This window comes from Macaca thibetana, chromosome 3 (assembly GCF_024542745.1).
Source record: "Macaca thibetana thibetana isolate TM-01 chromosome 3, ASM2454274v1, whole genome shotgun sequence".
In the NCBI taxonomy this organism is placed as follows: Eukaryota; Metazoa; Chordata; class Mammalia; order Primates; family Cercopithecidae; genus Macaca; species Macaca thibetana.
In genome coordinates this window covers 54,961,141-54,984,765 of record NC_065580.1, presented here as the reverse complement: position 1 = coordinate 54,984,765, position 23,625 = coordinate 54,961,141, and the positions used below count along the sequence as shown (strand labels likewise).

The following is a 23,625-nucleotide window of genomic DNA, read 5'->3' as shown; positions in this document are numbered from 1 at the left end:
TACCTCCATGAGGACATCTGCCCAGCAACTGCCTGTCCAGCTCTGAACTGAAACAGATCCTTGTAGTGAAGAATAATTATCTCAAAACAATTATGTAATTCACTTCATTCTTCCTTTAAAAACCTTGTCTTCCTTTACCTCCCTGAAGATGCAGTTTACTACAGCATGTGCTTTCCCATTGCAATGCCAATTCTCAAACAGGTATGGTTTTCTTTTAGAGTCCCTCTCTCTGTTATTTCAGCTGAGAGAGTATATATCCTGAATAAGATATAAAAAATAGTATGCATACTAAATAGAAAATTACCTTGATACTTCCCTGAGATAAACAGTCTGCATGGCTTTCTTCAAATGAGGTTCAATATTTCTCCACAGTTTGCGAGTATCACGTTCACTTGCTATCCCAAAGGGAAGAAAATTTCAGTAATTTATATCTTGTAAAAACCTTTCTCAAAATAAATATTAATGAGTAAAATTACACAGTTACCTTCTCCTTTAACCACAGGTTCACAATATTTAGGAAAATTAAGTACAGCCTGTAAGTAAAGAAAAAAAAAAGGGAAGAGAAAAGCACTGATCACAATTAGACATTTATTTTTCAAGTAAAATCTGTATTAATATTCAAGAAATTTTACTTAAACACATTTGCTCAAGTCAAATGTAATTATATGTAGTGGCACGCGCCTGTAATCCCAGTTACTCAGGCTGAGGCAGGGGGATCACTTGAGCCCAGGAGATCAAGACTGTAGTGTGCTGTGACTGCACCTGTAAACAGCCATTGCACTCCAGCCTGGACAACATGGCAAGACCCTGATTCTTTCTTAAAAAAAATGTAATTGTAGCTTATTACTATAACAAAACAGCAAAAATACCAATAATGATAGCACAACACAAAATATTCTTTAATTGGCTAAATTCTGCCTCTGTATACAAAATTAGGAGAATGGAGTGTCTCACCAAAAATACACTTCTTTGGTATATTTTGATACGGCTAATCAGAAGGGTTGCAAGCACAAGAATAGCCCTGAAAAGCTGCTTTTTGTGAGGGAGATTTGCATCTGTAGAGGAAATAAGAAAACAGCAGATGCAAGCAGGCTTTCTCTGATCATCTCCCACCTTGGATCTAGGAAAGACTAACTCTCAAGAAAGAGATTTGAGGGTCTGACACCTTTGAAGGTCTGACAGAGAAACTTAGCACAGGCTACCATCTATTCTTTCTGGAAGTTGCTACCTATGAGGTTTCATTTGCACAACAAGAGTGCCTTCCCTAACCATGTCTTTCCTCCTCTCCCTCCAATAACCTGTTATGCCATGCTCCAAGCCCATTTTCTTTCTGTAGCCTCAGGATGGTATAAAAATTTGAATCAGTTGGCCCCCCTTTCTGCCCCCCACCTTTTGAGTGTCATATTTTGTGTAAGGCTCCTGTGCCCATATGCATATTAATAAATTTGTATGCAATAGCTAATGTATGCAGGACTTCATACCTAGGTGAGGGGTTGATAGGTGCAGCAAACTACCATGGCACACATTTTACCTATGTAACAAACCTGCACGTCCTGCACATGTATCCTGGAACTCAATATAAAATTAAATTAAAATTAAAAAATAAATTTGTATGCCTTTTTTCCCATGAATCTATTATTAGTTTGTTTTATAGATTCAAATTACCAAAACTGCAGGGTAAAAATATGAACTTCCCTACAGTAACAAAGCATAATTTGTACTTTTAGGTTATATTTATGTCATACAGAACCATAAAACATATAATGAAAAACCTCAAGCCCAAATAATTAACTGTTATTTTCTAACGTCTGAACATTCTCATCAATTAAACATCATCGAGTTTCATATGACTCAAAGTATTTGGATTGGCAGCACTACCTGAGATTGTTATAAATCTAAGTTCTTGGCATCATCTCAGGCCTACCAAATCAGAATCTCTGAGGATGAGACCCAGGAATCTATGTTTAACGATCTCTCTAGAAATTCTATGTATTCTAAAGTTTGAGGAGTACTAATTAACTAATTAGAACTACTTATTAGTTTTCTATGAATCAACATTGGAATTCTACTGAACAGTAGTTTAAGCAAACTGGTTAAAAACATACTGCTTCCATTTATTTAAAAAAAAAAAAAATATATATATATATATATATATATGTTTGTTCCCAAGTATTTCATATCAAAATAATTCAATGAGGCATAGAAAAAAGATATATATAAATGTGTAACTATAGAAGTAGATAACAGAAAACTACGAACCAAATCATTAATTTCTTCCTATTCTACTTCATAAAAAACAATTATTTAAAGTAGAAAAATCTTCCAAATTTGGTTAATATTAAGTGTAGAGAAGAAGAATCAAGAAGACATTATTCGCTTCAGCCAAACTTCCTTACCGTCATTTTAGATTTTCAGATCTAAGCATAGTTTAATAACACTAAAGTGTCATAATGTTAACAGCTACTGGTACACAATTTGGCTTATCAAAATAAACAATTGACCCTTGAACAACATAGGTTTCAACTGTGAAGGTCCACTTGTCCACAGATTTTTTTTCTCAACCAAGTGCAGATCACAAACACAGATCAAAAACATAGTATTCAGGGAATGCAAAACCCATGTGTATGGAGGGCTAACTTTTGTATACTCAGGTTCTGCAGAGTTGATTGCAGGGTTTGAGTGTGCTCAGATTTTGATATACATGGGACTGGTCCTGGAACCAATCCCCCAAGTATACTAAGGGGCAACTGTATTGATTTTCTTTTTGGTTGAAACACTAAAACACTAAAATATGTTTAAGAATTTATGAATAACAGTTAAAAAGGCAGTATCATAAGGTTTGTCAGAGAAAACAAACCTAAATGAGTATCAAAGTAGTACTTTATTTTCTCCTATCTTAAGCTACCTATAGAACTAGCCTCTAAGAAATACAGAAATATCAGTTCATAAAGCATCTTTCTAGAAAAGATCCCTGAAAAGAATATTTTTCAGGCGATTTAATAAACTTTCAAGAAATATGCCACTTACAAACTTTGAGACAAACACAAACAACACTATATATCTGAAGAAAAAAGGAAAATGAGTAACTTTATTTTTCTGTGTTCTATATATAGAGAAAACTAAGAACACTGTGCTATTTTTCTCTAATGTTTAAGGATCCTTTTCTGTATTTATTATTACCAATAGTAGTATAAGACTTAAACCATACTTCACATTTATGAATATGATTTTTAAGAAAGCTGTAACCTTACCCTAAATAAAATCATTCCTCAGTGAAACCCAAAGAACTTTTAAAAATACGATATTTAAATATATATTTCTCTCTTTACATTTTATTTTCCCATAGATATTTTCCCTAAATTTTTTCTTCTTATACTTTATAATCTACTTTGAAATGGCTGCCAGCACAGATTCCCACAGGATTCGAGTGCTAAACAGTGGTAACTGCAAGTTACTTTCCAGTAAAGACAGAGGAGGATTATTTGCTCCTAAGTCCATCTCACCCAGGTGCGTTTTCCTGACCCTCTCCTCTCTGTCTCTTGTGTTACCATTTCCCTCAGAAGCCAGGGATCCCAAGACATCCAACCTCTAGAGGAATGTCAGTGATAAACTGGAACTGGAAAAACAGTTTTGTTTTTTCCTAACTGAGAAGATGTCTGAAATCTACATGCAAATCAGAGGAGCCCTGAAATCTGAAACTTTCAAAAACATACTAAATGTGAGCGTAATTTTAAATAGTTGCCTTCTATGTTCTGTCTCAAACACACACTGAAACTAAGTAACACTTTTCAGGGCAGAAAGAGAAAAAGAACAAAGTGAAGAAAATGTGCTGAGAGACATAGAATCTGTTACTTTGAAAGTGACTGTTTTCCAGCCTCAGATATATTACTATTTTCTGTTAAATGGAGCTAAGATCTTAATTATTAATTAAGGATTTCTAAAAGGGAAACTAGAAATTCTTGTCTCCTTCCTTTCCCATCCCCACAATTAAACAAAAAAGGTCAAAGAAAAATTCAACATCAACATTTTCCAAACTGTCTAAGATATATAAACAGCTATTCTAATTGTTTAAAAAAAAAAATTAAAAAGAACCATCTATACAAAGATTACCAGCTCAGGGTCAGTGGTTAATGAAAGACCTGCAATGAAAGCTTCTGACCATACTCAAATCCATCTAGATTCTAGACCTCAATCACTGCATACATAAAACTCGAACAAAATCTGTTACAAAATATTAACAGAGTTGTAAAACTGCTCAAATTTTTACATCTCTTTTCTGTTATTCCTCATTTTGATTTTAATGGAGTTCTGCATTTTCTGTAATTAGAGAAAAAACAAGGAAGAGTGAGAAGATCTGAGAATGACATTTTTCTGATCAGAACAAGCAAAGTTTGTACTAACCCACAAACATCTACCTTCTTACGGTATGTTAGCCTCAAGAGGCCATATGCAAATTTCCAGAATAAAATTTCAGTTTCTAACCTATCTCACACCATTTCTACATGGAAAATATTGAAAGATATATATACACATATATTTATACACACACACACACACACATATATATATATACAAGCAAAATATTCATTTACCAGATGTCTGAGCTCTTTCAAATCTCGACAAACAGTGTAGAAAACTCCAAGAAGAATGTTAATGTAGGCAGCATAGAAATCAGCTGAATACTCTGGAGGATGATAATGGGACAGGATCTTTTGAAGGTTGCCTGTTCACAGGACACAAAATAACTTGTAATAATTAACACAGTACCCTGATCATATCTTCAAGCATTTTATAACAAAGGTATTTAAAAAAAACCCAAACCCAGCAATAATCAAGAAATAATAAAACTATTACAAGATTAGAATAGAAAAGTGTGATTTGTGATATAATAAAAAATATGTATTTGATCTTCACCCCGGTTCCTGGCACAGAGCTTCTAAAAGCCCTCATAATTTCCTGAATGAGAAGGATAAGAGGAGTATCTTTTGTTACTCATAAGAAGCCCTTTTAAAACATACCTCGATTTATACTAATGAGGTGTTTCTTGATGGGTGATATGGTTTGGCTCTGTGTCCCCACCCATATCTCATTTGAAATTTTCAGTGTTGGAGGAGGGGCCTGGTAGGAGGTGACTGATTCACGGAGCAGACTTCCCCCTCGCTGTTCTTGAGATAGAGTTCTCATGAGATCTGGTTGTTTCAAAGTGTGCAGCAATTCCCCCTTCAGGCTCTCTCTCCTGCTGACTTTGTGAAGATGTGTTTGCTTCCCTTTCACCTTCCAACATGACTGCAAGTTTCCTGAGGCCTCCCCAGAAGCAGAAGCCTGTACAGTGCACAGACTGTGAGTGTATTAAACCTCTTTTCTTTATAAATTTATAAATTACCCAGTCTCAGGTATGTTTATAGCAGTGTGAGAATGGACTAATACAGTGGGCCCCTAGATAGCTTCAGGATGGGGACTGGTTGTCAGAGGAACCAACCAAGTGATTAGAGGCCTGTATTCTCACATACACTGCTGTGAAGAAATACCCATGACTGGGTAATTTATAAAGAAAAGAGGTTTAATTGACTCACAGTTCTGCATGGCTAGGGAGGCCTCAGGAAACTTATAATCATGGTGGAAGGCACTCTTAACAGTGCAGTAGGAGAGAGAATGAGTGCCAGCAGGGGAAATGCCAGACACTTATACAACCAACAGCGCTCCTGAGAACTCAGCGTGTTGAGAACAGCATGGAGGAACCGCCCCCATGATTCAATTACCTTCCACCAGGTCCCTCCATGACATGTGGGGATTATGGGATTATAATTCAAAATGAGATCTGGGTGGGGACACAAAGCCAAACCATATCAAGGCCCCACCTCCTGTCCTTGGGAAAAGGAGAAGGGCTAAAGATCGAATCCACGACCAATGACCAACGATTTAATCAAATCATGACTATATAATGGCGCCTCCATAAAAAATCCTAAATGATGAGGTTCTGAGAGTTTCCAGGATAGTAAATATGTCCGCATGCTGAGAGGGTAGCACACCCCAGCCCCACAGGGACAGAAGCTCCTAGGCTTGGGACCCCACTGGTCCTTATCCTGTGTATCTGTTCATCTGGCTGTTCATTTGTATCCTTTACAATAAACGGAATAAGTAAAGTTGTTTTCTTGAGTTTGGTGAGCCATTCTAGCAAATTTTTCTAGCAAAAAAAAACAAAGATATCTACCTCATTCAAACCTGAAGAGGGGGTCATGTGAAACCCCAATTTATAACCAGTTTTCAGGAGTACAGGTAGAAACCTGGGACTTAGACTGGTGTCTGAAGTGCTAATATTCTTGTAGGACTAAGTCCTTAACTTGTGAGGTCTGCACTAACTTCTGGTAGTTAGTGTCAGAAGTGAATTGAATTTTAGGACACCCACTTGATATCTAGAGAACTGAAGAATTTGTTGTTGGGTGAACAAAAATACCCCACACATTTGGTGTCAGAAGTGTTTTGAGTAAAAATAATTCTGAAAATGTAATTGAAATTTTGAAACTGACTGTAAAAAAAAATTATTAAATATTAAGACAAATAGAAAACAACGACAGCTAAAGAAAATCTCAAGAACCTTATGACTGGCAAAATCAGTAACAAGGGAAAAAATACTGTAGATTCTAGTTTTTCTTCCTATTAAGTAAATCAACTAGGAAAAAAAAGGGTATAGTACATAAACTGCCAACAAACTAGAAAATGCTCATGTTTTGTAAAATGAAAAAAATTATTTTTTTTACAATAATCATCACCTGATCCTAGTCCTTACTTTGTTATTCCCCCTTTTATAAAACATGTTTTCTCCCTACAACTTTGATATCTTTACTCTACTTCTGTTATATCTCAGGCTCTTTATAAAATATCACGTTAAGAGTCCTAACCTTATACTTAACCCTGCTGGAAATAATCATATTTTAGAAACACAGTAAAATTTAAAGAGAAACAACCATATATTATTCAAAATTTCCCAGTCATAATACAGGAATCAATTAGACATTCATTCCTTATCGTAAGATCCTCTGACTTCTTGGTGCAATGGTCTCCTTAGACTTCTTAGTTAAGAGCTCTTTGCGTATGACTAGAACTTTAAACCTAGTTCAGAAGGCTCAAGTTTTTTGCAAAAATTACAGGTAAAAACTCTTCCAGGATATTCTAATCATGTGAATTTCCTTTTGTTTAAGGTTCCCAGTAAGTTAGTATTTTTAGTAAGGCCATTTACCATTGATTTTAATCACTTTTGCGCCTGCGAATCAATTAGACACAGGTACAAGATCAAAAAATATATATAAACGATCTGAAAATTTATAAACAGAAGTTTAGAAATAGCTCTATTAAGGAATATTTAAACACAGAAGTTGACAAAAAAAACTTCAAAGCCTAGTTTTATACTTAGAATATTATCCCGAATGGATACTAGATGAGACACTGTTACTGAATTTGCTTTTTTATTTCAAAACTGCTGAAAAAATAAAAATAAAAGAAAAACTTCCCTTTGGAGTCTATGCACTTTTACATTCTAACAGCAAACTTTAAATATAATGTCACTAAGTTTTTTTAACTAGGCATGGGGAAATAGCTAATATATTGAAAATTTTTAAAAGGTACCAAAAAACTTAGAAACAAAGATATCTACCTATAAAACCTACCAAATAACTGGATGGATGTAAGAAAAGAGAGATGGAGGGAAGAGATAAATGATCACAGAGATGAACAAACGGGGAAAAACAACAACAACAAAAAACAAGAAAAAACTTCTATAAATGAATGGGTAAGAAAATTTGGAAAACAGTTGAGTCTCCAGCTCAGATTGCATTTCTAAGTACCCCCTGAACATCTCTATCTGGGTATTCCTTATACGTAGCCCTCTGTATCCCATAAGAAAGTTGATTAGACGTTATCACTGGCCCATTTCAGCCCTGATGAAAGTCTTATAAGAATCGGAATCCTCACTGTGTTGCTGTAAAAGTAATCTAGCAACTTGTTTATAGACTGCAGACAAAACTCTCAGAGTATAACTCTATAATAAGCAAGTCATGCAAGCTCTAACAGTCTAGGACTATTCAAATTCATGAAAAAAAAAATCCCATCTATATCAGATAGCTGAAAACAGCATATCATTGGGTAGTAAATAAAGGGTAGGAGAAACCCACTGGTTGGTCTCCTTGGGTCTTAAAATTTCACTATCCAAGTATAGGCTAATGTGCAAAGAAAAGCCCCTCCTAAGTTGCAGAGAGACTTCTGCTTCCAGTTGTGAGGGAGTAGGAGCATCCAGAAATACCCTCCTCTAATAATCAATTAAAAACTGGACATACTATAGAAAACAACTATTTTCAAATATCAAACAAATGGCAGTAACGGACCATAATACCTTAGAAAAGGTAAACAAATAAGGTGAGTCCTACCATCAGCCAAGCTTTCTAACAAGAGGTAATTTTAAGACTGTGGTGCAAGGAGACTTCCAAAAGGAGCTCATTTATCCTAATGAGTTGAGGAGACAGAGACCAGAGCCGAGAGAGCTGAGATAGCTATAATTTGCAGGGCAGCGTATCTGAGGCGAGGAAGCTGTGCCAAAAAAGAGCTCCAGAAATCTGTACAGGGGTTCCCCTCAAGTCTTAGCTTAATACCAATCTGTGTATGCATAGGGTAAAACCCTATAAAGCCATGCAAGAACAATTTTTAGGGAAAAAACAATCATTGGAGAGCTATATGTCAATTCCCAGAATTCACACAGGGCTGTGAATTTTTCATGTTGCCACTAGTCAGAAGGCAGAGACCATGCTAAACACACAGGGCATTCAGTAGAGATTCCAGAAAAACTATGTCTTAGAAGTAGAGCTAAAATTAGCCCTGGTATAATGGCTACTCTGGATCATCTCTCCAAAAAAAGTTTAAAAATAGCCTTAAAAGAGTCAACTGTATCTGTAAGTAATTAAATATGCTAATGAGAAAAAAGTCCAAAACACAATAAAAAACACAATGTCTATAATTCAATAAAAAACTACTAGACACATGAAGAAGCATAACGGATACCCAAGATGGAGAAAAATTAGTTGGAGGGAATAAACCCGAAACAAAAGAGGTAACTGAATTAGTAAACAAGAAAATTAAAACAACTGTTATAAATATGCTCATATGCTCAAGGATATAAAAGAAAACAAAAGCATAATGAGATCAGTAATGAAAATTCTACAGGATGAGATTGGCTGCCCACTAGACACTTGTAAAAAAAAAAAAAAAAAAAAAAAAAAAGCCAGTGAACTCAAAGACATACAAACAAAAAAAAAACCCAAATAAAAACACACACACACACACACACACACACACACACACACAAAGATTTCAAATTTAAATAAACAGACTTTCAGTAGGACAATATAAAGTACTCTAACATAATGCAATTATGCAATTACAATGCAATTCCACACAAAAAAGATAGAGAAGAAAAGGTGAGGGGGCAGACAAAATATTTGAAGAAATACTGTCCGAAATTTTTCCAAAGCTGATGAAACTATACACCCACAGACTTAAGAACTCAACAAATCCCCAGCAGGATAAACAATAAAAGTTATTTTCTCTCTTGTCCTGTTACTTTTTTAAAGCCAAAATAATAATATTTAACATCTGAGGTTTATAATAATAGTTGAGGTTTATAATATAGTATTACACGGTTTATAATAAATATAGAAGTAAAATGTAAGACAATAGCAGTACAAATGTTCTTAAGTAGGAAACTGTAATCACTGAAATTTCAGATTGTTATCAGAACATAACTTAATCTATCCAAACTGACACAATAACTAAACCAAAAACCTAATCAAGTACATTATAATCTCTCTAAAGAAAAAATATCCATCACCAAAAGATGAGTAGTCTGCATGAGGTAAAGACCAGAAAACAAGACTTCCAAACTGAGCTCCTAGCCATAACTCCTAAGAGGACAGCTGTCCTTAAAATCAGACACCATATTCCTGAAAATGACATGTTTCAAGTTATTGTGACAGGATAACACTAACCACTTAGATAATCTCTTTGCCCTGGTTCCACACTTAACCATAATTTCAACTTATCTATTAACATTCCCCTTCTGAATGGCTTTTTGTCTGACTACAGTGTTTCTGCTTTAAAAAAAAAAAAAAACTGAATATGAAAAAGGCCCTAAAATTTAATAATCAGAATTTAACTTGGCTCCATTATTATAGACTTTGCAAAAATCTATTATCCTATACTCACTAAAATTACTAAGACCATTTTATTTACTTTTGTCCTCAAACCCTCTATCTATGCTGCTTTGTATCTTTACTTTTTAAATTTTTAAATCTATAAATTTAAATTATAGAATTTTAAAAATTTAATTCTATAATTACTTACATTATTAATTCAACTTGACTGAAATGTATAAAATCTACTTTTTTAATAATTTTCTTAAATTCTAAATAGTTTTTCAGTACTTAAAATGGGTCATAAAAAAACTGAACTATGAAGAACAGTGCTGACATAGGTACAGATTTTTTTTTTTTTTTTAATAAAATCCTTTATCACTTTTCCTCCTACCCTTTATTTTGGGATTTTTATGGATAAGAAATCAATGACATTAAGGACTCCATCTATTTTGGGTTGCTGTTAAAAAAAAAAAATTCAGCTAATTAGCTAAGACAGAAGGTGTTATTTGACTGCTGTTCTGGTGAAAACAGACAAAAATGTGTTAATCTTAATGTATGTTTACAGCTGATTAGTTCAGAGGGATAGTGTTAATGAGGCCAAGGTCATGGAATGCTATTTTTTTTATAGACTGCTAACCATCTTATACTTCAGAGTTATAATCTCTGAATCCCAAGTATCATCTCTGTATGACAGCCCAGTATTAATCCACAAAGCTATTCAGCAACACAAAAAGCTACTGTGTTCTTTCAAAGACCAAAAGCATCAGGATCTATGAAAAATTTAAGATTAAATGCAGTCCCCAAGAAAATAAGAAACACAAGGGCTAGTAATTGGTACCATATGAGTTACAGTAAAGAAAATGAGATTTATAAAATCAAAAGATGTAAGCGCAACATGGTATTTAACCCAAGTATACAGTAAATGAAGATTTCAACACACTCTTAATATGCTTTACAAGTCTAGTCTGATTATTTGTACAGATGTCATAATTACACTACATATACATCTTAATGTACTGACTAAAAAAATGAAGATACATTAGCACAAATATGAGAGTTGCTCATCCAAAAAAAATTAGTAATTATACAATAATCTCTCACAGTTCCAAAGTAAATTTTGTAAGTGCAGAAATACAAACATCTTATTTGAGATTGGCAGCAAACCTTAACAGTTTAATACTTTGATATTCCCATTTGATATTCAAATACTTTATCAAAGTATTTCCATTTGAATATGCTAGTTTGATCTTTCAAACAACAAAAACTATTCTCCTGCATAACATTTGCCAAAACAATGTTTTAAGGTTTACCTATGCTGTAATCAGGGAAATACAAGACAAATGGCTCAAAGCATCCAGTATTTGGACGAAACTTTTCCCAAACAATTTCACTGAGAAAGAGAACAGTCACATTTCTGTCAGCCTGTAAAAGAAAGAAATAAAAGTAACTTTGTATTTAAAAATCTTAATCAGAGCAGTATTTCCATTTGGATTTTTCTTTCAAATAAATCCCCCAAAGTTCTAACCTATAACAAATTATTTGCATATTAATAAACCTTATTTAGAAAACCTAATCAAGGAGTTCATCCATTTGCAAACTGTCACACACCCAAGCTGGAGTGCAGTGGCATAATCACAGCTCACTGTGGCCTCAACCTCCCAGGCATAAGTGATCCTCCTATATCTCTCAAGTAGCTGGGACATGTGCCACCACACCTGACTAAATTCTGTATCTTTTGTAAAGACAGGGTCTCTGTAAGTTACCCAGGCTGGTCTTGAACTCCTGGACTCAAGTGATCTTCCTGACTCAGCCTCTCAAAGTGCTGAAATTACAGGCATTAGCCATCACATTGGGTCTGATTCTTTTAAGAATCTCTGAATTTATTTCTATAGCAGTAAAATAACATGCCCTAATCACAATCCTGATAACAAATTACTGAATTGTTTTTGCTATAAAAATATGATTACCTAAAAGCATTTTATAAAATCAGTTTAAATACATTGAGAGGCTAAAAAGAAGAGGATATTTATCAAGCTGAAAGATTTTAAGTTGGTAATGTTCTTATCTATTCATCTGATAAGTACTTTCAGTATATATGATATTCATCATATTTTAAACTTCCTTTTACTTAATTACTTAATATTAAAAAATGAGAAATGCTTTTGCCAGATTTCTCTTAAATGAAATACATTTTTAAAAATCAAGCATGGTTCCAGAAATGTCAAAACAATTCTCTTTCCCAGTTCAGCTGAGATTACTCTAAATCTTTTAATTTTCTTCAAACAATTTCTATAATTGAAACTAAAAAATGGTCAAAAGTCCTAATTGTTGTAAAGGGATGTATGACCACCATTACTAGGCATAAGGAGGAAAAAATAGGGTGATCTATACTGGAAAGGCAAGAAGACAATAATGCACTCTGGATACCAGATGGTGAGTTCTAGAGCAAAGCAATAGGAAATAGTGGATGCATATGCAAAAACCCGCAAATACAAATGAAACAAACAAATAAAAGGAAAGGAAATAGGAGACATCTACTCAAAGAAGACAGGTCTTGAGTCTCAGTAATAAAATGTCAAGAGTTAATGAAACCAAGAAAAGCAAGACTGTGTGAGGTTAACTTCCAGAATAGGCCACCAATAGCTACGCTTATTATCCTGTCCTCTCTATACCTCCCCTCCCTCAACTATTACTAAAAGTAAACTTCAGGAGTCGGCCTTGGGCACACAATGATTTCAGTGGCCTCTCTAAACTTCTAGCAGATTCTCAAATTTGAATAATGTATTTAACTTTGAAAGGCAGATATGCTTTAAGCACTTCTTCCCAAGTATTTACTTTATTATAATATTACTTAATACTTTAACACATGCAAACATAAAATTAGGTAGGTATAAACTGCTTATGCTCAAAGCACTTATAAAATTATAAAACCAAAATAAATTTATAAATACAAACCATAAAACCAATAAAATTTAAATTAATATTAACTGAATATATTGAACAGTACTGTTTCGCTCAAACTAAACCTTTATTCCCTTTGTGAATACAGTGAACATGGTTCCACCTGGAAATAACCACAGCTATTTCTCTCACCAATCTTCCTTATTCAAACGATTACAAAACCCTGCTTTATCTGTGATATTATTTGGCTTTCACCTGACACAAATACCTACTAAGTCCACCCCTGTTCTTTTCTTATTGGGCCATGACAATCACAGTAGTATTAATTAGTAACCCTTCACTTAATGTTGTTGATAGGTTCTGAGAAACTGACTTTAAGCGCAACATATAATGAAACCAATTTTTTTCCTCAACAATGTTATAATGAAATGATGCTGAAGGTAAGGAAGAACCTGTTGTAGGCTGTTTCACTTAAAGTTGCAGTTTCCAAGAATCTCCTGAGATGTTAAGTGAGGACTTACTGTACTTTGTGAAGCCAACACAAGAGTAAACTGAAATACAAAAGTAAACTCTGACACTGAGGTTATAAGATAGAAATCCAGATGAGCCAGAATAGCCATGCTATTCTTATTTTAGATTATCCTTATTTTGAAATGCAAAGAAAATTTTAAAATCCTTGAGATTTTAAAGTCTGGCCCTCTGCTATTTATTCTAGCAACATCTAAAAACTTTTAATAGAAAGCAGTAGCTTCATAATTAGAGAGGAAAAGCTAAAATAATTGAAGAATAAATGCTATGAAATCACTAACTGATTTTACTATGAAAAAAATACTGAGCTTTACTGATAAGAGAAATGCAAACTACAATTATATTAAAATACTAATTCTCACCTATCAAATAGCAAAATGAAAAAATTTTACAACACAATCCATTGATTAAGTTGTGGGGAAAAAAGCACTCTCTCACATTACTTACCAATTCTTGTAATCTAAGAAATCCAGGCAAAAGATTTGCTTCCATATCTCTTAGATACTCTGCTTTATCTAGAACCTTTAAAAAAAAAAAAGAAGAAGAAGAAGAAATGCATTTACAAAGCCTTTACAAAATGACATGATTTGATTATGTCCCCCAAAGTTCATGTGTTGGAACTTAATCCCCAGTGCGGCAGTATTGGGAAGCGGAGCTGCATAAAAGACGATTAAGTCATGAGGGCTCTGTCCTCATCAATGAATTAATATTGTTATCAAAGGAATGGCTTATTGAAAGAATGGCTTTGTTATAAAAGGGACTTCTGCCACCTCTTGCTCTCACCCTTGTCCTCTCTTGTACTTCTACCATTCATCATGAGAGGAGGCAGCAAGAAGGACCTTGCCAGATGCGGGGACCTCAACCTTTGACTTCCTAACCTCCAGAACTGTGAGAAATAAATGTCTTTTCTTTATAAATTACCCAGCATAACTGGCTTTGAAATGTGAAACCGACATGAGATTTGGGAGGGGCCAAGGGTGGAATGGTGTGGTCAGGCTTTGTGTCCCCATCCAAATCTCATCTTAAATTGTAATCTCCATAATCCCCATGTGTCAAGGGAGAGACCAGGTGGAGGTAAATGAATCATGGGGGTGGTTCCCCCATACTGTTCTTGTGATAGTGAGTTATCATGAGATCTGACGATTTTATGAGGAGCTTCTCCTTCCTCCCACTTTGTGAAGCAGATGCCTTGCTTCCCCTTTGCTTTCTGCTGATTATAAGTTTCCTGAGGCCTCCCCAGCCATCCTGAACTGTAAGCCAATTAACCTCTTTCCTTTATAAACTATCCAGTCTTGGTTAGTTCTTATCCAATTCCAAAGATGATCATTTTAACATGTCTTCAGAGTAATCAGGCATATTTGTTGCTCTAAAGTCTTCACTACCTTCTATCCACTCCCTAAGAAATTAAATAAAGTGCTTTAGTATAGTTTTCTAGACCTTCCATGATCTGCCCCAACCTATCTTCCAGTCTTCTTTTTCTCCCTTCATACTTTATAACTCACTAAAACTAGACTATTTGGTATTCTCTGGTCTCCATTTTCAGCTGCATGCCTTTACTTATATAATTCTATCTGAAAATCCTCTACTTCAATTTTTTCCTAGAATACTCTGATTCATTTAGGTCTGTCTCAAATGCTAATACCTCATGAAGCTGTATTGGATACACACAGTCAATACTTTGCATCTGGTGATAATCACTTATCACATCCTACATGTAGTCACATGTATGTGTCATACCTTTTCTATTAAATGAAGCTTCCCTTGGATAAGGAATATGTTTAACACATTTCTGTATACAAAAGCATCTGGCACAGAGCACTGTACATAATGAGACTCAAAACAAATACATGAAAATTGATCTAATAAATTATTGGTTTTCAGCATAAGAGATGATCTAATCAAACGAAATTACTTACAATATATACAGTCTGATCCTTGAGATTTTCAGCTGCGGTTACTTGTTTAAACAAGCGAACAAAATCATTAAATGTTTCACAGGTTATTTCAGCAGAACATCCATCCTCTGAAGAACTAAGATGATTCAATTTGTTTAAAATTTGTTCCAAAAGCAGCCTCAAGGTAAAGCATTCAACGCAATTCACAAAGACATGTGGGAGCTGAAAACGAAAACCAAAACACTGTAAGAAAAGAAGAAAACACACAGACACAATAATGGCTCTGCTGATATTCTCCATTTGCCTTTCTAAATCTACATCCCACCAAACCCACCCCATGCCCCAAGAGCCTGACAGCTACAGAATTACATCACCCAGACTCTCTTACTTTCTGGCTGTGGATGGAGAAGCCAATAGAAAGAACCAGCAGGAGACTAAGGGAGAATGGTGGGACAGAAGTTTGGATATTGATTTCCTTGACTCCCACCATGACCCCTCAGCGGCCCTAGCTTGGCAGTGGATACTCTTTTACCAAAGATCAAGTTGGACAGCCCCTCTTCTAAGGTTACACCTCTTGTAGGGTTCCAGTAACAGCTCCTTTCTATGGTCCCTTCAGGCCTAGAGGTGGTAAAGGCCCTGGTGTACCATCATCCCTTAGTGATTCCCATAAAATGTCCTCAACCTTTATAAAATTGTCCCTTCATTAAACTCTCTTCAATTATTTCTTTCAGCTTGCCATTTCTTTCTTATGGAAATTCAAAGCAAACTTGTACTTTCCTATAAAGAATTCTCATAAAGAAATCAGCCAGGAATGGTGGCTTATGTCTGTAATGCCAAGACTTTGAGGTCAAGAGTTCAAGACCAGCCTGGGCAATATAGCGAGACTCTGTCTTCGTTTTTTAAAAAAAAAGAAATCTAAGTATATTTGAATGTTAAAATTCTTAATAGGAATTTCACACTTGTAACTTTAATATAATATCCTTGAATAAACTTAAGTCAAAAGAAAAAAAAAGAATTTTAAGAGTTAGAAACCATAGCAATCCTCCTATAAGGACTGTAAGCACTAGATCTTTACTAGGCATACTGCTCCTGCCTGTAATCTCAGTGCTTTAGGAGGGGTGGGAGGATCACTTGACCCCAGGAGTTCAAGATCAGCCTAGGAAACAGTGAGACTCCGTCTTTAAAAAATAAAAAAAATTAGACAGGCCTGGTGGAGTACGTCTGTAAGTCCCAGCTACTTGGGAGGCTGAGGTGGGAGTATCACTTGAGCCCAGGAATTCACGGCTGCAATGAGCTGTGATCATACCACTGTACTCCAACCTGGGCAATAGAGCAAGACTCCATTTCAAAAAACAAACAAACAAACAACTAGCCCTTCATTTAAAAAACTATCAAAATATCAAAATGAGGTAACTCCAGAAGTAATAAGGACACAAACGAGATTTGCTCACAAATACAGTCTATCCTCAAAATAAGATCACAAAAGCAGATTCATTCTGAGGAAGATAACTTGTGGCATTTGGCACAAATAATGGAATTTGTAACTATTTTTAGTGATTTTATAAACTTGTATCCAATAAGGAAGCTTTTCGTTCTCTGAATAACAGTGTCACTAAAGCCACATTAAACTTACTTGGGGACAGTTTCACCAGCATTTGCTAACTCACTTCACTCTCACTTCTTTACGAACAACAGTCCACAATATCTCTGTTATGAATAGTGTCTCGCTTACAGCATTTGTGCTATCCATGACCTTTAAAGGCAGCATATTCTAAGTGCCTGTCTGAGTCCCTGTATCAGAAGTAGTAACAATAATCATATATTACACTGATTAAGTAGCAGCAGAAACTACAATGTGATAAAAAAAAAAAATGGAATGCAGCCCTTAAATATAAAACTTCCTTATTGGGTTTTATTGCTTTTATTCAACACATATTTTGGGGGCACTTCATTCAACGGGTTCTGAAACACAAATGCCTGGACCAAGACCTTGTACACTCAGATTCTGAAGTCTAGTATACAGCCCAGGCATATGTGCTTTTAAAATGCACAGCTGATCTTTGGGATCAAAAGCTGAAATCCACAAGTTAATAAGCTAAAATCCACAAGTTAATATGTGCCAAGTAGTGTGCTTAGTGCTGGGGATAATTTCAAGAAACTCACAATCTAAAGCCAGGGAAACACAAACACAAAATCACAGCTGAGAGGGCTAAATATTATGACAGAATTAAGCACAAGGTGCTAAGGCTGCAAAACAGGGGAGCATCTGATACAGCCTAGAGGATCAGGAAAGACTTTGTAGAATATAAGTAGAAGAAAACCTGGCAAAATAAATAAGCATCTGCCAAGTAACAGGAAGAGCGAGTACAGGAAACCCATTCCAAGTAGGGGAGCAGCATGTGCCATGGCTTGAAAGTAAGAGAGCAGGAACTATACACAGTTCAGTATGCCATCCTAAACACACATCCTTAGAGCTAGAGGACAGGGTTAGCAAGCCAAAGCCTGTGGGCTAGCCACCTGTTTTTGTACATACTGTTGCTTTGAAACACAGTCATGCCCATTCACACAGGGAATGCCCATGGGTGCTTTCACAATACAGCAGAGTCAAGTAGGTGAGACAGAAACTACATGGTCCACAAGTACAAAATGTTACTTATCTGCCCCTTAAGAAAAAGACTGCCCATCTCTGGTGTAGGATATGAAAGGGAGTATGGCAATACTCATCAATAATAGCAGCTAATCTTTATTGAGTGCTTACTACGCACTATGTACTACAGAAAGCACTTTCCATGTACTAACAATTAATTCTCTTAATCCCAGATGTTGTCACTATGAGCCAACTTTGCAGATGGAGAAAGCACTAACTGGTGAATCCAAAAAGGAACATGAGTCTGCCAGACTCTACAGCCCACTTAACCACTGTGTTATAAAAGATAAATTCAGCTCAGGAAAGGTCTTATACATTGGGCAAATTACTTGAACACTGTCCTGAAGATCTTAAGATTTGCAAGGCCTGGCTGCTGGGTGAAGACTGCAAATAAGAGGCTTACAGAAATACGTGGAAAAAAACAATGGTAAATGTAAATCCTAGCAGCAATGGCTAGGATTAAAGGTAGATGGAGAAATGATTTTAAGAATGTGAAGCAACAGATCAAGTTTATTGATGTGATTTACTAAATGAGGGAAGATGAGGAAACAGTTAAGAAAGTGTAAGTTTGGACAACTGTGTCAATTACAGTAGCTCACTCATGGAGAAAGATAATATGGGAAGAAGAGCAATGTAAAGGTGGTATGTTCAATTTTGTATTTGTGGAGATTCACAATCTTCAGTACCAATATTATACATTAAAGAATGGCAAAGAAATACTTAATATTTTTATTCTTACCTCTAAAGTTTTCAACAACGTTTGTATTACATAGGTCTTTCCACTGGCAGTATGTCCATAAATAAAAATGGATGGAAAGCTAAAATGATGTCTCTAAGGGGAGAAAAGACAAAGACAAATATGAGGCTGCACATGCAAAATAGAAAATAAACACTTATCAACTTGTGAGAAAGTTGTATGTGGAAAAGTAAAATATTCAATCCAAATTCCTAACAGTGAGCATATTGTGGATGAATCAACACACTTTGAACTTACTTGAATTCAACTCTAAGCACTTTCTTTGTTATGAAATTAAAATTTCTGTAACATATTTGGCATATTTTATTATGTACTATATATTTATATTTTTTATTATTGTACAGGTTTACATATACAAACTTGTATTTTCAACTTTATAGGACATTTAAGAGATTTTTCAAGGATAATTTTGTTCATACTCCATTTTTACATTACTCCTTCTTAAAGACTCTTATCTCCTGGGATGCCACAACTTCACTGTACATTTTAATGCTATGAAGTTAAGTACATATAATCAAAAGATTAAAAGGGATTTCAAGGGTCCTCATTCTTAGGAAAACTTACAGACTACTTCTGAACTATGCACACTCACTAATGCTGGCACAAATGCATACATTAGATCACATAAAACACTAATAAAATCTGCATAGCATTTATTTTAAAATACATACATGCAAGATCTTTCTGCAGTACATTAAGTTAGCAGCTAGATAAAAGTAAACATTGTCAATGGTCTCTCTGGTCTAGTTAATACTACAAATACTTATACTTCATTACTTAAATGAACACTTTCATTAGATACCTACTAAATGCTGAAAACCAAGGGGTACTGAAAAGTACAAATATCAGTAAAAGACATTATCTACTTTGGAGGAAATTACAGTCTACATTTTTAAATAATTATAGGAAAATTGGATCACATTTTTAAAATAATTATAGGAAAACTGAATTACATTTTAAAAATAATTACAGGAAAACTGGATTTTTAAAAATAATACTATTTTTTTTTTTTTTTTTTGAGATGGATTCTCACTCTGTCATCCAGGCTGGAGTGCAATGGCGCGATCTCGGCTCACTTCAATCTCTGCCTCCTGGGTTCAAGTGATTCTCCTGCCTCAACCTCCTGAGTAGCTGGGATTACAGGTGCATGCCACCAGGCCCAGCTAATTTTTGTATTTTTAGTTACAATGGGGTTTCACCATTTTGGTCAGGCTGGTCTTGAACTCCTGACCTGGTGATCCACCTGCCTTGGCCTCCCAAAGTGCTGGGATCACAGGTGTGAGCCACTGCGCCCGGCCTATTTTTCAATAATACATTTTTTTTTTAAAAATAATTATAAGAAAATGGGATTATGCAATTTCCATGAGGAAGTTGAGTCTCAATTATCATCGATTACAGCAACAGTCACAAACATTTATTACATTCTAGTCACTAAGTTAAACATTTCCTTTTACAAGACAAATCAGGAACTCAGATTTACACAGGAAAAAGACTCTAAATGGCATACAGCTATGGCAAAAGCAGCTCAACTGCTAAAAATAAACTAAAAATCTACTGGAAATGAATAGGTAATGTAATACATGAACCCTTTTCTAAAGTTTGTATGTAACAATCATATAAATTAACTGGCTCAAAAATTCTGTCTCAGCAGGATGCGGTGGCTCACGCCTGTGATCCCTACACTTTGGGAGGGCAAGGCAGGCAGATCACTTGAGTTTAGGAGTTCGCCTGGGAAACAGTGAAACCCCATCTCTATGAAAAATACAAAAATAGCCAGGCTTGGTGGCACACACCTGTGGTTCCAGCTACTCGGAGGCTGAGGTGGGAGGATTGCTTGAGCCTGGGAGGCAGAGGCTGCAGTGAGCCAAGATCATGCCACTCCAGCCTGGGAAAGAGAGCCAAACTCTGTCTCAAAAAACAAAAGCAAAAAATTCTGTCTCAAGAATTACATGCATGTTGCTGAGTATCTCTGCTATCCATTACATGTTGTTGTTGCCTAATAATACCTTATAACATCTTTCTTATTGTGACCTAGAATTATATTGAACTGTTCCACTGTTATTTAACCTTTCACCTTTATAAATCTCGCTAACGTAAACTGCAATAAGCTAGTGCCTGCCACAGAAAAGGTGCTCAGTAAATATTTATTTATTGAACAAATAAATGAGTCTTCTTAAAAACATGAACCAATTTTTTATATTTCTTTCCTATTAGTTCTTTGTATTTCCCACATGCACAGCACCTTGCAGAACTGATAATAAAATATTGTTAAACATAATTTTCATTAAGAGCAAAAGTGAAAAACCCTTCTGTGATCCACCACTAAGTCAATACTACTCATCCCTATTTGCCAATTGTTCTTTTTCAGCAGGAGCATTTCTGGTTGGAGTGATCTGCGTTCCAGAGATGAAATGCAGAGAACATAATCAAGAAAATGCTCCAGTAATAATATAACTATAATTGAAAGCATTATAAATAGAAAATTAATTGAAGATGCAGTTGTTGACCTCTAACTTCCCTAAATAATGCGCCCCTTTAGACAAGGGGAGTACTTTTCCACTAATGCTTCACAGGCCACCTCAAACTGCCATGCAGTATTTCTAGTTGGATGAAAGTACTGTCACGTGTTCAAAGATGGACCACATATACAACAGTGGTCTCATAAGATTATAATACCCTATTTTTGCTGTACCTTTTCTATGTTTAGATACGTTTAGATGCAGACATCACTGTGTTACAACTGCCTACGGTATTCAGTAGAGTTGCACCGCTGTAGAGGTTTATAGCGTAGGAGGAATAGGCTACACCATACAGCCTAGGTGTATAGCAGGCTACACCATCTAGGTTTGTGTAAATACACTTTATGATATTCACAGGGATTAAATTGCCTAACGATGCATTTCTCAGGACGTATCCCCCTCATTAAGTGACAGCAACACATGACTGTAGTTAAAAAAGCAAACCAGAAGATGGGGATATAGTATGACCCTATATTCTCATTCACTTTCTTCACAGGTAAGATCCAAGTTTGATTAATTCCAATTCTGATTAATGAGTCTGAATCAAAAAGTACATCAAAGACCACCAGAAAATAGTCAAAAATAGGTTAAATTTTGAATTGGTGAATGCTACCCTCTGTCTATTGAAAGGACTCCCTATGTAACTATGTTCATCCAGAGAAGACAAACTCTTCTCTAGGGCATCCTGTGAACTATCAGTTAAGGAGAAAAGTTTACACTAGACCTCTTCGGGACTGTTACAATTCTGGAAAAGCCAGTCAATTTTTAAACCTGAAGCACTGCTTTGCCCCTTAGTGGCCTTGAAAGCAACCACCTCTCTACACTTGACTCACTCCAACTACCGCACAGAAACGTGTGAACTTATATTTGAATAAACAATACTCTGCAAACACATCTGTTACATAAATGTCATTGGGCTGGGGTAAGATAAGCAACTTCTAGGAGCTAATGTGGGCAAACTTCTCAAAAGTGTGGCGTGTGTCAAACACGTCTTAGGCAACGTTCTGTAGTGCAGGCCGGTCCTTCTTAGACAGTCTCCTCTTCAATAATCGGAAGAGACTGTGGGTGAAGGTGCAGTACAGAACCACAACACCCCTATTTAACGTAAAAACGGCCTTTTGGCCCTCAATCCAAACACGAAAAAAAAAAAATTGGAACAGGTCGTAAGACTACCGAAACGTCTGCCTCCAGGATCTGGAAGACAGTTTAACTACAATACCTCTCCAAACAAGGACTGCAAGGTGGACACTTGAGACTCGCGACAAAGCACCACGTTTTCCAAGTGGGGCATTCTGGCGGGCACCCCGCAGTGGCCAGTGCAGCCAGCCCACAAGTCGCTAGCACAAGCGGGACCCTTTCCCGGGTATGGCAGCCCGCTCTCCCGCCGGAAACCGGACCCGCAGCGTCGTGGGAGGAGCCGGTGCTGCCCCGCTGCGAAGTGACGACAGCGCGTACGCCGAGCGTCGCCGCCGCTCTAGTCTCACGGCCGGAACCATCGTCTTCTCGCTGGTCCTGTGCCCTCCGCGGCTTTGCGGATTGTTCTGCTTGGTGAGGATTTCGGGCTGCCGCATTTTTCCACTCAAAGGCCAAGAAGACGGCGTGGAGATGGGCGAATAGGGAAGGGGTGGAAGGGGTTAAGGGGGTCTTGTGGGCCTCCAATGACCTGTGAGCCCCGTGCCTTTGGTTTTCCCGGCTGGAAGCCCCAAGTTTAGACACCTTGAGTGCCTAAGAAGACGGACCGGGAGCTGCGCCCGTTAGAGGGACGTGGAAGGCGGACTTAGAAGACCAATGTTGTCAAAAGATGTTTTTTTTTTTCCCCTGACGTCGTTGTGGGAAATTAGTGGCATTGAGTACAAAACAGGGTGTAATGGGGTTTAAAAGCACAGCTTGGAATTAACTATTTTTCGTGCAAGCTTGAAACCAGATGTGGAAGGCCTCTCATTCCTAGTGGGAGGAAGTCGTAGCGTGTGTTGGTGAGGGTGATAGTAAAAATGGTACTTTTAGCGTTAGGCTTTCACGTGTATTTTTTCGTGGGGCACCTACTAGCAACTAAAAAGTAGAAGATTGTGGAAATAAGATACAGAAGTAGACACGTGCGTGGTGGAAAGAGAGCTTGGCGTCCTGAAACCCCTGGGTTGGGATCACTGACTTAACTGCTGGATAGTGGGACTTTGGAATAGTTGAGTCTCAACTTCCTTAT

General features: G+C 36.2%; 1 protein-coding gene across 10 annotated transcripts in view; it reads right to left on the bottom strand.

Moving 5' to 3' along the window:
* The window catches only part of ORC5 (origin recognition complex subunit 5), an 84,236-nt gene extending 61,383 nt beyond the window's left edge, over window positions 1-22,853 (bottom strand). For 4 of the 10 annotated variants that reach the window (XR_007723972.1, XR_007723973.1, XM_050782712.1 and 1 more), the window contains exons 1-8: window positions 22,645-22,832; window positions 18,889-18,981; window positions 15,524-15,745; window positions 14,055-14,129; window positions 11,489-11,600; window positions 4,593-4,723; window positions 485-533; window positions 305-395 (exon numbers count right to left, since the gene is read on the bottom strand). Coding sequence is in view for 8 of the 10 variants with exons in the window: in XM_050782712.1 (XP_050638669.1) it covers window positions 305-395; window positions 485-533; window positions 4,593-4,723; window positions 11,489-11,600; window positions 14,055-14,129; window positions 15,524-15,745; window positions 18,889-18,981; window positions 22,645-22,716 (845 nt within the window). In the remaining 2 variants the exon portion in view is untranslated. Of the gene's footprint in view, window positions 1-304; window positions 396-484; window positions 534-4,592; window positions 4,724-11,488; window positions 11,601-14,054; window positions 14,130-15,523; window positions 15,746-18,888; window positions 18,982-22,644 lie in introns of all 10 variants that reach the window. The other 6 variants (XM_050782714.1, XM_050782711.1, XM_050782713.1 and 3 more) reach the window with 4 other exon arrangements.
* Window positions 22,854-23,625: the final 772 nt, after the last annotated feature.